The sequence below is a fragment of the Haliaeetus leucocephalus genome, unplaced genomic scaffold (assembly GCF_000737465.1).
Source record: "Haliaeetus leucocephalus isolate CR32 unplaced genomic scaffold, Haliaeetus_leucocephalus-4.0 Scaffold339, whole genome shotgun sequence".
NCBI lineage: Eukaryota > Metazoa > Chordata > Aves > Accipitriformes > Accipitridae > Haliaeetus > Haliaeetus leucocephalus.
The window spans coordinates 10,056,967-10,071,210 of NW_010972775.1; the positions used below are offsets into that span (position 1 = coordinate 10,056,967).

At 39.8% G+C, this 14,244-nt stretch overlaps 1 protein-coding gene across 14 annotated transcripts in view; it reads left to right on the forward strand.

Moving 5' to 3' along the window:
* Positions 1–14,244, forward strand: part of FAM214A (family with sequence similarity 214, member A) — a 49,361-nt gene that overhangs the window by 12,906 nt on the left and 22,211 nt on the right. For 2 of the 14 annotated variants that reach the window (XM_010571820.1, XM_010571821.1), the window contains exon 2: positions 11,061–11,148. The exons of 3 other annotated variants lie outside the window; for them this stretch is intronic. In XM_010571820.1, the coding sequence (XP_010570122.1) occupies positions 11,097–11,148 (52 nt within the window). In that variant the 5' untranslated portion in view covers positions 11,061–11,096. 9 more of the 14 variants (XM_010571814.1, XR_774633.1, XM_010571826.1 and 6 more) reach the window with 9 other exon arrangements.

Below are 14,244 nucleotides of genomic sequence, written 5' to 3' on the forward strand. Positions count from 1 at the left end.
GGGAGGGGGGCGCGGGGAGGAGCGGCGGTGGGGAGGCTTGGGAGGCCGGTAGCACCGGGCCGGACGGTCTTCCCGGGCTCGGAGCAAGTTCGAGCAGCGTAGCTGTGGGAGTAATCTGCAATTTTTGTTGGTGTTTTTCTGCGAGAGGTGATTTTAGATCCGTCTGTGCTAAAGTGTGCCTCTCCGGTTGAGCCGAAGAAGTGTGCTGTACTTTAGTCGGTAAATAGTTCCTTTAAAAAAACCCAAACAGCTTCACCCTATGCTCTTCGTTTCCTTCTGTGTATCGAGCCTATGAAAGGTTGGATTTTTGTGAGGTTTGGGGTTTTTTTTTCCCCAACCTCCCTCTAAAGGAAAGTAATGGGCAGCCTGAAAATTAACTCTGTTAATTCATTACATTGTTAGGGCAAGAGTATTAAATGGCCTGGAACAGGAGGGGGGTATTTTTAAGCCTTAAAAGCGAGACAGCTAGTTAAATGTCAAATCTGCTAACAGTTGTAGTTAGTGTAGCCATATGTAACTGCTTGACTCTTCATTGTTATGGAGGGGAAAAAAAAAACCCTCACCCCCTCCCAAAAACACCCTGCAGCTTAACTGAGTTTCTTCGGTGCCTTGTTATGTAGGTCAAGTTTCTCTCTCTCTCTCTCTTTTTTTTTCTTTCCCCCTTTCCTCCAGCAGGAGGAAACTATTACAGTATTTTGATTTCTGCTGGAAACAATGCATGAAAGCATTATCAGCCCTTTGCCACTACTTGTTTGTCTTGGGGCAAATGAAGCTGATGCAAATATGTCAGCTTTGGAGGTAACTAAAAATATGTATTTTTAATTAGCTTACTGGTTGCTCAACTATATGCTATGTTTAAAGCTAATTAAATAGCATACTGAACTCAATGCTGAATTGAGGATTATCCATTCCTTTTTATGCAAACCTGTTCTCTAAAAATGCAAATGTTGTTCCAACCAAGTGCTTGCATATATTTTCATCCTGGGTCTAGAGCTTGTTGGTATTCCTCCGAAAGGTACCGGAGCTCTAGCTTAAGCGAGCCTGCTGACATTAGATGTTCACCTCCTGATGCAGGAGGAGGAACAATTCCACTAGTGCACTCTCATGATTTGTGTGGGAATATCAGTTTTGAATCACTGAAGCATTGCTTTATAAAGTAGTAAGGAATTTTTGAGAGGACAAAGTGAAATTTCATAATTGCATATATTAAATTTTAAATGTGTTAATTTAACGTCTGCCATTTTGCTATGTAGAAAATTACCACATATTAGGAGAGAGGGAGGCAAACTAGATTCTTGGCTGAAATTCTGTTAAGCCTTTAAATTTTGACCCTATGTAACATTTTATTCTTTTGAGTATCAGAAGACTATTAAAGCTTAATAACATGACTTACAGTGTGGAAACTTGTAAACAGCTGAATTGTGCTGTGTGACACAGTTCAATTCTAAAACTATCAAAAATCTTCTTTTGTTTTATGCATTCAAAATTCCGTAGTGGGCTCTGGTGTCCATTTTAAAATGAGCAGTCTTTTACACAGCTTGAGAGTTGTAATGTCCTCATTTATCCTCCCAAATAAAGTTTAAAAACAATTTTATGGGCCTGGCCATTCTCCCAGAAATTTTTCAAATGAGAAGCTTATATTGTCTCTTTTGTAACTTTTTTACTTTTGCAGGTTACTGTTTAACTGCTTAAGGGGAGGCCTTGTAGGTGAAGGTTAATAGCATTGGAAAAATTACCAGAGGAGCTTCATGCTGCTCCACCATCATCAATTTCATCTCAGTTCTTTCAGAGCTCCTTGCATTTCTGATGAAGAAGTACAGTCTCTGCCTTGGGTCTGCTAGCCTTATTCCTTTCCCTCCACCCCAGCCTCTCAATAATCTGGACTGCAAATACTGACACAAACCTACTGAAGCTGGAGGTAGCCTCACTAGCTAGGAGGATGATTCTGGGTGGCCAAACGTGTTCTGACAAAGTTCCACAAGATAAATTACCCACCACTTAGATGACAGTGAACAGGTTGTAACATCAAAGTTTTGAGAGATGAAGTAGGAAAGCACAAAGAGAAGATGAATACAGAAAGAAACTGCAGTAGAAGAGGTCAGATGTCATGAAAATAGTTTGCTCTGGGCTTTTTGTTTTGTCTTTTTCTTTATTTCAGGTAAAGTAATGGGATTCTTAATCTACATTCCTCACCCAAGGACACTTCCTAACAAGTCCTATGCTTTTTTTTCCTGTGTGCTTTTTTAAGTACCCTGACAGCTAGTTCTGTTCTAGCAGCAGTGCTGCAAAGTTTCCGGGTTGTAGGTGTGATTTCTAACTGATATGATGTTGTAATAAAGTTATAAGAGTATCAGTTCCTATTGAACCTGCATATTATATATCTAATGTTTAATGTGTTGTCCATTACAATAAAATTCTTGAATTCTTGAGTGTTTCTATCTCTTCTCCTTGTGAATATTCTTTAAAAGCTTTATTATTAACAGTGCATTTGCACTGTTTGGTTTGTTTCTCATTTTCTTCTTTTTCAGTTATTCTGGGGGAAAAAAACCCAAAAGTCAGCTCAGTGGCATTAGTAGGTGCCTCACATGTAGGTAGAAAATGTGCTTAACAGTTCTTCCCCCGTGTGACTGTATTTATCCTGGGCTTAGGTATGCTATCAGTGTTCACATAGCTTCTTGGAGTTGAAGCAAGTCTCTGGAGTTGATACAGCTTGATAGTCAGAAAGCTGCCCTGGATGTAATTCACCAAGCCTTCACATATGAAGTGAATATCTGTAATGGAGACTTTTCCTGAACATGCTGAAAGAAAAACCTTTTCAGACACTTCTAGACTGTTTAGTTCCATTATTCTCATTGGAACCAGAAGTAATGAAACTGTCTGGGCTCTTGTTTTGCTACAGTATCACATGGGTCTCTAAACCACTGCATTATATCAGATCTGTCCTATGCGCGTGCGACTGTACCTACCAAATCTCTCATCTTTGTAGAATCTGACAAGGCATCTTAGCCAGTGCTGTCTCTGCACCAGGTCTTGCCATGCTGAGATTGCTAGTGCATATAACAGGCTGCTGGTCTGCTTGTCATCTGCATGAAAGACTGGCCTGGAAAATACTGTCTTGTTATCTGTATGTGTGAATTAGTGTTCTGATGCTCTGCAACTCTCTTCCATATTCCCACATAAATACTTTTCAAATTTTTCTTCCACTTTGATAAGTTTGGAGGATCTGAGCTTTATTGGCTGTACCTGTGAACAGAGTGCTCTTATACATGATACAGCATTTAAGGTGTTAAATGACTGAAATAAGAACTTCCTGCTGAAGGCCCCTTACTTGCTCCTAATAGTACTGGTTTGTTGTTTTTTTTCCTGTGAAATAGTTATAAGGAACAGTAAAAGAAGCAGTCATGTTGTTCCCCTTTTGTCGTTGTGTAGCCTCCCACTTTCTTCTGAGAGCATGATGAGTGAGGAGCAGCAAGACTGGCCTGTTTTCCTAGGACTAGGCTTGGAAACAGTCAGTATTTTACTCTATTCTGTCATACAGATCTGAATGAAGATAGTGAAGTCAAGATAAGGTGAAAGATTTTTAACTCCAGTTTTAAACTTGGAAATGTGAGAACTAAGTTTTTGTTTTCTTAATGTGTACAGCTAGTAGATTAATAGATTTCATATTCTCTTAGAGGATAAAAGGTAGTATTTCCTTGCTAGTAACACATAGTTGAGTCTATGCTATTCATACTCTTTAAATAAAATTACAAACCTGTTTTCTTCTGCAATGCTGAGAAGATGGGATGTAGAAGATTGAGGGATGCTGTGGAACTTGGGAATATAACATATAGTGGAGTACGCTTAAATGGGAGGAATACAGCCTGTCTTGCAGTTCAGTGGCATCATCTACGCTCTGATGAAATTGTTTTCAAATTGATGTCTCTGACAATAAAGCTACTGCTTCCAGAGGTTGGTGTCTGCATAAGTCTATGCTCTTTCCTTGGTGAGAAAGGAGAATATTGACCAAGTTTAAGTAATGGTGGTCATCCTACCTGAAAGATAACTGAGCTCTCGGATGAATTTCCACATTAATTAGAAGATTTACAGAAGGGCTGAAGGTGGGGAGATAGATTCTGCAAACTTAAGTAGCAAGCACCAGTGCTAATAAGCAAGACTGTTGTTAAATAGTTAATAACAGATGGCTGAACTTCTGATGCAAATGATCAGACAGAACAAGAGAAGTTCTCTGCATCCTGACCCAGCGACTCCTCACTGCTGCCATGGCAACTAACACTTTTTTTTTCTCTCCAGTTTTAGCGGAGTTTATGAAACTGAAGATAACTTGTTGGTTTTACGACTTTAAAAAAAATCTTAAGAGGCAAAGCAGACCAGCAGGAGGAGGAGAGACTGTGGATGTGAATTCCTGGAGGCCTCGTGTATTTTAGTTCCTATAAGATCTTTCTAAAAGAAGTCTGAAGTACGGTACACTCTAAAATGCCTAGCAGTTAAAGCATTAGTTTAAATACAAAAGGTTATAATCTGAGCTGATCTATCTGAATCCTTTTCATTTAATTTAATGTGAAAATTACCTACTGCAACTCAAGTAGTATTGCAAAGGGGAAAGGGAGAAGGAGGGAGGAAGCTCTGTGTATTTGGCCTGGGCCTGGTATGGAGGAGCAAGGAAGAACCTGTAGCTCGTGGGGTGGATGTGGCCTTTCATCTGACTTGCAGCCAGGCGTTTGTCCTCCTCGGTGGGAGTAGGGGAATGTCACTGTAGGACAGCGGAGGTCTGTAGCGGGGGCCACGGAGGGGGTGGAAGCTGTTGGCCACTGGACATTGTAGGACCTTCTCTGCCCCTTTGGTTCAATTGTTAAAGACTGGCAGAGTATTCTGGACAAATATCGCTACAGCCCTCCTTTGTCCATGTTCTTTTTGCTAAGGTGCTTGCCCTTGGCTGCTCTGAGCAGGATGCTAGAAGGACCCTTTGTGCTATCTTTTTATTTTTATAGCAAAGTTACTCTACAGTTCCTGTACCTACTATAGTGAAATGCAAAATAGAAGGTTCAATATCTCTTTCTCAGGTAGGACACCTGAAGGAGTGTTGGTGTAGACTAAACTTCATGGCACTGAAACTACTGGAGGGAAGCGCTTCTGAGGCAGGTTTTGATCTGGTCCCCTGGGAAAGCCGTGAACAAGACCTGTGGATATTACTGAATGCAGGTCACTTCTCATAAAGCATAAAAAACCTGTTGTAAGTCTGTTTTATCAATGCTGTTAAGAACACATAGTTTCTTCAGTGCTTGCTGTTTTTGTGAGGTACACCTATGCCTGTGGGTCTTAAACTACAACAGTGGCTTCTTTACAGAATGAAGCCCTTCACGTAGATGTGTACTGAGCCACTATATTCTCAAACTGTATTTCCAGAGTGTATCATATTGCTGTGTTTGATTGTCTAGATGGATCGAGGGATTCTTCAGCCTCCAAGTGTATAACTCAGTCATAATATTACTTTTAAAGAGAAGGGAAGCAAATTCCTGGAGTTCTTACCTGAAGATTATTATTTGTTATCTGTGATATAAATTAAGAGGCACATTCAAGTATCATGTTTTGCTGGGTATTACACACGCATGGAACAAAAGACCATCCTCACCTCAGACCTTATGCAAGTATCAAACATGAAATCAATGACTTCCAACAGAGGGCTGTAAGGAAACAAAGGGATAATACTGATGAGGCAGATAAACTCTGCTCCCAGCCTACAGGCTAACAAGCCTTTATCACTGTAACAGAGAAGCTGGAAAGCAGACTCATTTTGCATCAAGTGTGTTCTTCCCCACTATAGGGCAACACAGGGGAGAGGAAGTACAAGTGATTAAAGTAATCAGAGGCTAATTGGAAGTTTACTGCAATAGTGAGTGGGAGACAACAGGAATGACGGTAAGCCGTGGAAGATCTTCAAAGTTAAAAAAAAAAAAAAAAGGGAAAAAAGTCACTTGCTTGTTATGAAAGACGATGTTCTGAGAGGCAAAAAAGACAACAGGAAAATATGGTTTCCTGTTAGACACTCACCAGACATATCTTCCTCACAAGTCTGGATGCCGGTGAGGCATAATCTTTTCTATGTCTTTTTTGACACTCCTTTTCGGTGATGAATTCCATGAGAAGTCCTGCGGGCGCTGCTGGCGCTTCCCAGAGCAGGCAGATAAGGCGCTGCCATCCGCTAGCCAAAGCACGGGTGGCATTCATGTGGGCTGTGCCCAGCCCAGAGGTCCCCACTGGCATGTTCCCATGTTTCCAATTTCATCAAAGCTTGGACTGTGAAGAATTTATCTGAGGAAAACCTTAGGATTTCAGACAGTGTTTTTCCATAGTCAAGAGTAAAACCAACTCACACTGAAAGCAATTCTCTAAATGCTATTTCCTAGGGATCCAGCCCAGCAACAAGGACGTAGTGAACCCAATTTGCATGTTTTTCTGGGGATAAAGAGGGCATGTTGCTTGTTGTCTGGAGTCCCGTGCCAGATTCTGGTTCTTTCAAGATCAGCCACTAATTCAGATGGTAAGAATAAAATGTTCTGTGCTAAAAATCTCTCAGATATGTTTTTTTTATTAGTTCTTGAAGATAAGTGATTGCAAAAATGGGCTGTTTACAGTCACAGCCAATGTAGTCATATGTTCCTAAATGTAAACTTAGAATCTTTTTGACTATACTCTTCTACACTTCTTTGTTATCTCTTAAAAAAAGATCCTCTTCCTCCAACAAAATTATGCGTTGTTTTCACTTGATAGTAATGAAATTTGTTTTCTTTACTGATTTCTAACAGCAAATTTCTGTATAATCTTTTTGGTAACTGAGAGGGTTGACAAAACAAGTATGGTCGTCAGGCATCTGGATTCTGTAATGTTTGTGGGGGCTTTTTTTTTTCCTGATGCTTAACTTGAGTATTCGCAATAATTTATTAAATCTATTAAACCTGATAAGTGGGTGAATCCTTAATGTTGCCTGAACTATGCTAGTAGCTGATGTGTAGCAGATCGTGACTTTTTGGCATTTCTGAGCTGAAGGCAGTTTGGAGCAATTTTCCCTAAAAGAAAGTAATTTTGACATCTTCTGATGTAAGTTTCACTGAATATTTACTTTAGACATTAATACCTTTTCTGCTGGCCCCAAATTCAACTTCCCCCCCCCGCTCTGTGTTTTTGATTAGATATATATTTGCAAGTTATCAAGGAGGAACTAAAGTTGGGTTTTATTTGTTTATCTGTCTTTGCTCATGTCAGTTGGTTTTTGCACAGAACACAAAAGAGGCTGTGGAGGGCCTTGAGCCTTGACTGGATAAAAACTGTTGTTCCTCAGATGCTGCTCGTGTACACTATTTTTAGTGTAGTGTTTTATTTTTCCTAGTAATTTATTGCTCTGTCTCTTGACTCTCGGGTCACCTGATTTTAGAGCAGGCAAACATAGAGGCTGGATCCTTTACTATTGTATAAACTGCTAGTTTATCTTGAGGAGCAGGATGCTGCTGCTGGTGAGATTGGGTTGGAAGTGGTCTTGGAGGGGTGAGCCCTATCCCTTCGGTTCTCTGGAAAGTACGTTCTAAGAATACGCAGTACAGGGTGTTACAAAACACACGTGCAGCCAGTAAGCGGAGCGGAGGCCAGGGATGATGGGTGACTCGAGGTCAGCACTGTGCAGGGAGGCTTTTGCCTGCTGGCCCTCACCGTGCCTGTCTTTGCTCTGTGCCAGCAACGGCGCAGTCATCCATGAACTCACTTTTTCCCTTGAAGGGAGAGTTGTTTTGAAGAGATACACTATGAATACACCGCTATTATTCTTGCTCTAGTACTGTTAATTCTGGCACTTTGTGCAAGTGTCTTGCGCCTAGGATTGTCGTAAACTTGTTTTGTTCCACGAGGTGCCCAGTGGCTGGATGTTTCTGGTGGCCTTCAAAGTGGCAATGCAAGCCTGGCAGGGTGGTTGAATGAAGGGGAGAGGGAAAGCAGACGCTTAACTTCTGTAAGTAAACAAGTAAGTTATTTGAAATTTCAGTGTTCAAGTGGGCCCAGTTTTAAAAAGGTGCTTTGCAAGATGCATGTGTGTCTGGAGGGAAACCTAATGAGGTCTGAACGCTCTGGAGTTTCACTAGTCTGATTGGATTTTTTAAATCTTAAAGTAAATCTGAACTGTAACAAGATAAATGTCACTCAGCTAGATCCTGGTGATTCTTCAAATTGCGTGAAAACAAAGAGGAACAAAACCTGCATCCATCAAGCTATTCAGTACTTGCACAGATGAAATAGGTCTAGACATGCAAAATGACTATTCTGATGGTTTGGATTGAACTAAAAGTTCATTACTCCCCCGGCAGTTGCAGATTTTCAGTTCATGGCCCATGAGGTCTTTTCAGCCTCATGGAAAACTGCAGACTGTCATCTTCTCTAGAATTTAAAAATAAGGCAAAATAACTTTCATCTCTCTGGATCTTGGGTTAACTGAAACAGGGATATTGGCTGACCTGGGTAACAGTGCTGGCATTCTTAGGCCTTTCTTTTCATTTATAACATTGCAGTTTTTATAGGTTCCTCTAAAACAACAGCATATTTGAAGTTGAGTGCTGTGCGCCCTTGAGGGAGAGGGGTTGCTTTTTGGGTGGGTGCGGGGCTTATCGCTGCGCTGGTGAGTTGCTGATAGCAGCTCTTTTGCACTCTTACCAAATTTGTAGTGCTAGTAATGAAACCAAAGCTTTTTGAAGATGTGACATGCAGATTATGATCAAAATTCTTGACCTTGAAGAAATGACATGCTAATCATGCATATGGGAGGCCTCAGTTAGTTTTGGGGGTTTTTTTTAGTAGTCTTTTAATAGAGTAGACTACTTTCACCAAAAAGTGGACTAGGTCATAGATGGTTTTCTTCCCAAAACACCTAGACTTCTGCCCATCCCCATCCCACAGCCTTCTCTGGCTTACTGTTGGTTTGGGGTTTTTTTTGTTACCACAGTAAAACTGAGAAAGTATGTATTAAAAATAGATACTAATAGGTAGCTTTGAGATTTTCAACATACAAGAGGTTCCGCAGCAGTCTTTACAAACAGTTGGCTTGTATCTTTCTGTACACTGAAAAAAGATACTTTTCAAGAGATTAAAAGCAGAGAGGAATTACCAGGGATGTCTGATTTGTGCAAGTTTAAATTAGCTTATTAAAGTCAGTAGTTCCTGACTTCAGAGTCTGAAGATCATGAAGATCATGGCTATCAAAAACCATCGGTTGGGCTTGTTGGCACCTGATGGTAGCGTGAAGATGAGTGGCTACTGGTGTTTGAAAGTTTTCGGACTATGTGGAAGGCCGAGTGCTTTAGTACTTAAAAAACTTCACTTGCTTTGACAGCAATATTGTGTTGAAGGCTCAGTGCTTAGTGAAGGGTTTCCATAATGTGTGGTCCCATAAGTCAACATGGTACTTTTTTCCAGGGGGTTGCCCTGACTCCAGTGGCTGTCCCTGACTCCAGCAGCTGTGGCATCCCTACTGATTCCACCCCAAAAGGAGTCAGTGCTTTCACACTGCACTTTTCAAATTCACTCTGGTTTATTTTCAAGAAGTCTGACTATGGTCTGAAGCAAATTGCACATGATGTAACCATTCTTTTTCTTGCAGTGATCTTAGGGAGGAAGAATACCAGTTTGTGCCTGGTGATTATAAACCAAAGTGGAACCTGTGCTCACACAGGCCTTCCCCAGCAGGAGTTGTGTGTGCTCCCATTACAGTTTTGTTCAGGCCCTTAATGGTGCTTTCAAATCATTCACTCAAAAACTTTTTGAGAGCTGAAGGCTACTTTACATTCCTCCTCAGAAAAAATGTGTTGTTTATCATCATTAACAGGAAAATAAGTACAAGAACACTTGAAAGTATATTGTCAAAGTTTCTATGCACAATAAATATTTAAGGTGATGAGATAAAGCACGGAATACCCCAAAGAGATTAATTTTTAGTGTTAGTGAGGAAATTTTAAAACCCAGCATTTCTTGGCAAGTGTAACCCTACATCACGTGAATGCTGTTCCCAAAGATACTTGCGTATATTGTGAAGATGATAAGCTAGAGAGGAATAAACCGAGTAACTCTTTAGCAAAAAAATGGTCAGCACAAGATGCAAACATGTCATGTTTTAAGTAGAGGGCTGCTCTCTCTGGCAGCTCTCATAAGCATCGAAATACCTACTGTAGGATTTTTAGTCTCGTGTTTTTTTCCAGTAATATCTGAGTGATTTATTATCACAAATTACTGCTTGCCATCTTTAAACCAGTCTCTGTATAAAGTACTGCAGAAGTCTGCAAATAGTTGAATCTTTGTCAAGCTGGATTGTTAAACAAATTAAAGAGGAAACTTACGTCTGTCGTCTCAAATTGTATTGTGTTTAAGGCCTCAAATAAAATTTCTGGCATGCATTTTTATTTATGCACTATAAAAATTCTATCACAGCTGGAATTTAATGCAGAGCTGCCGTCAACCTGTTTAATGGGAAGGATGTCTTGGCTTCCAAATGCAGTTAGACTTCCCAGTACTCAATTGCTGCAACTGTCGTATGGATGATACGCCTTCAGAAAGAGATGAGGCTTAGCCAAATACATGTGCTTTTTCATTGGTAATTCATGTTTGGGCTTCCTTTGAAAAGAAAGCAACAGCTATGGAGCCACTGCAGTATGATATTACAGCTAACATAAGATTGAGTAAGTTGATGAAAGCCTTCAGTCTGTGTGTGTTCAGCCATGTAGTTGCTGCTAAGCTGGTTCTTGAATTAGCAAGTAACAATAGTGAAGATGGTCATCAGCCATCATCATCCTCATCTCCAAACTAAGTTCCCTTGGCTGGGGAAGCCTTGATGAAAGATGAAACAGTCATCATCATCAACATCAGTGAAGGAAGCGTGAAAAAAAAAAGATCGAATATATATCTAGAAATCTTATATTGGAAAATCTGTATTTTAATGTAAAAGTGCTTAATTGTTTTTCCAGAAAAGACCTTAGGAAGAAATTTTCACGTATTCTGTAAGCTTAAGTGCGCTCTGTTTTCTGTTCTAGGGTGACACACGGCTCCTTCAGCTCCCCAAACCAAGCATGTTGGATGCGGTTTCACATTATGGTGGCAGTGACTGTGAAGCTAGCCTAGGTCAGATCTCCACATTGCACTTGCTTCCTCCTGTGAACTAGGGTGGGATTTAAAACAGCATTTCAGTAATTTGTTTTCAATATAATTCTGCAAAATTTATATCAGCATATTTAAAAGGGTAGTAAATCACGGTATTGATGGTGAGAGTGAAGGTTACATCTAAACCCTTTATTCCCTCCCAATTACAGCTGAGTGTCTATTCTATACTTAGTGCTGCATACTTATTCTAAAAGAGCTGTTTTTTCCTAATTGTTTTCTTTTATGGACTAACAGACATACCTGAAAAATAGTTTTGAGTTGAAGAATTAGAAATCCTATTGCTTTGTCAGTTTTTTTTAAGGTTTTTTTTTGTTTAGGTAGTTTTATCGAGTCATGCAGTTTGTTCTAATGTAATCTAATTTAGGCAGAGCATCAGCTAATCAAGGGAAAAATGTAAAAAGCTAGAGAAGAATGAATGGAAAACTCAGAAATTACTTAGTCTACCCCTGATAGGCATGTTTGTTTCATTATAATATAACTTCAGAGATTTTTGTGTAGTCACATTTAATGAAATCACAATCTAGGAAACCATAATATAAAGGACAACACAAACTGATGTGTGCGTAAGTAAGGGCATTAGCTGAGACAAGTCCTCTTTGCTTTCAGCACCTGTCCGGTTATAGCATGTCGGTACAAGTAGCATCTTTTGTAACCCGTTCTGTAGACTAATAAGTTTAGGTATCAGCAAAAAGCATATGTTCTGTTCCTCTAACTTGCTTATATTTAAAATGCTAAACATTGCAGCACTGAAAATCTTACAGCTTTACACTGACATTTCAGCACTTAATTTACCCATGTCAGGATACAGTGGGAGAACTGTATTTTAGAATATACGAGTTCTCTTGCAATTTTTGGTGAACTGAGGTTTGAAACGAGCCTCAAACTTCACATTTTCAGGTATTACTTTGCTTCTGCTAAATACAGACGATGAAATCATAATGATTGACATACTTCACGGTTCGTGATTTTCTTGTGGAGCAAAAAACAATTCAGCTTACATCATATGTTCTGAAGTATTCCTTTTCTTTGTCCAGTTAAGAGAAAATAAAACCAGTTTCCCTGATCAAAATGCAAATATTGGATCTAGAATTTGGTTTAATGCCAAAAAATCAAAAGAAGCAGGTTAAACTGTTGTTGCTTAGATAAAAATAGAAAGCTACAGTTGGAAGAAGAGGAGTGACTCAGTAAGCAGTATGGTGATGGGAAAATAGGATGTCAGCCAAAACGCAGGAAGCTAGATGGGAACACCCAGATCAGTTTAACAGTCTGCGTTTTACACTCTCTGAGAGTTGTAGTTTCTGAGATTACTGGAGGAAATTTATACTTTAAATGAATTTAACTGAATTCTATTTCTGTACTTATTAAGCTGTTTGAACCTAAAGAAGTTTTAGTAAAATGTGAATTGTACATTTTTTGTATTGTTTTTCAGCTTGATTTTAAGACCAGTCTCTTTTTGGTAACTTTATTTATGGTAAAGCTGCCTTGAGATTAGCTCTGGATGCTGTAAGAGGCATCCAGCAGAAGTGTATGGTAGATAGGCAGTGATACACACATACCAGTGGACTTACTGCAGCACTGCAGTCTGGAGTGGAGCTGATGGCACTGGTTGGTACTGATTGATTTTTATTGCTCTGGAGCTCCAGAGTAACTTCATCTGCTGCCATGTAGCTGTGTCTTGATTTTTAAAAATGCCTCCCTTACGTATAAGATGGTGTGGTGTGTTTTGTTTTGTTTTTCTAATTATAAACTGGCATAACAACACAAAAGCAGGTGAATTCCTTCCTATTCTCCTACACAAAACTAAGTAGATCCAGCAATTTTTTATAGCTTATACTCTATTTTCTTTGGATAGCAGGTATGCATTAATCCTAATGTAAAGTTCCTCTGCTGCCATTTCCTGCCTACAGCTGAACTGCTTTGATAAGCAAGTAGTAGTTCAGTTTGGTACCCAGGAAGAAGTAAGGAGACAGCAAGAGTAAGATGAGGTACTGTGCTGCTCTACTCTTGTTTTCATAATGGCTGTCCTGGAGCTCAAAGATCTTGAGCCCTAAGAATCTAAGACAGGAGTCAATGTGGGGGAAAAAAATACCCGTATAGTAGTATTCCTAAGATAAGGTGAGTAACCAGTTCATTGCATTTGCTTGAATTTAAGTAAACTTAACTACTAGCGTGTTTCTTGAAGCAAGTAGACCATCTCATGACTTTAACTCTTGATAGCTTAAATTATACTTAAACTCTTAATATTGCAAGGCTTTTGAAGTGTGTGACTTCAGATATAATTACGGGTTTGTAATATGCAAACACAACATGACTGCTCATTCAGAAAATCATGAATTTGGGGGGTTCAAGGGCAACTTTCTTTTGAAGTGAAGCACAACGTGGAATTAGTTAACCAAAGCATCCGTGGGTGTTTCTAATTCCAGAAGAGAAGCTGTTAGTCAAATGTTTACATTGTGTTTCATTTCCTTTACAGTAGTTTCTTGAATCCCTGCCTTACTCTTAAAATATGGAACTACCTTTAACCCACTGCTTGGAGTAGCGAGATAATAAAACTTATTGAGAATTAACTGGTTTGGGGGAAGGGCCAGAGAGCTTTTGGTGTAATTTTTTAAATGCACAGCGATGCCTTTGCTAGAAGGCAATGGCTTCTGAACACTGACAGTGCAGCTGCTTTTCTCCAGTGTATCTGACTCTTCTGCCACGGGACTCTTAGACTGAAGTGTCTCCTTACGGGCTGCCTGTGCTAAAAGTACAAAAAATAAGATCCAAGTACTTAAGCGATATTTTTAGTCTTTCAAAAAAATTGTAGCACACGAAGGAAGCAGAGAGGAGGTGGGCAATCATGCCACGGTGCCCTCTGCACGGCTGGGGTAGGGTAGGAGCAGGGCTTGCATCAGCTGGGAATCCGGATAGCCTACACCATGCACTCTGTGTTTTGTTTAGTGTTTTGCTTACTGGGTTTCAACTTTCTAAGAAGTGAAATAGAAATCTGATTACTTTAAATCGGTGGCCTTCAAAATCCATTATGGATGCCTAAAGATTTTCCAGGGCAAGTCT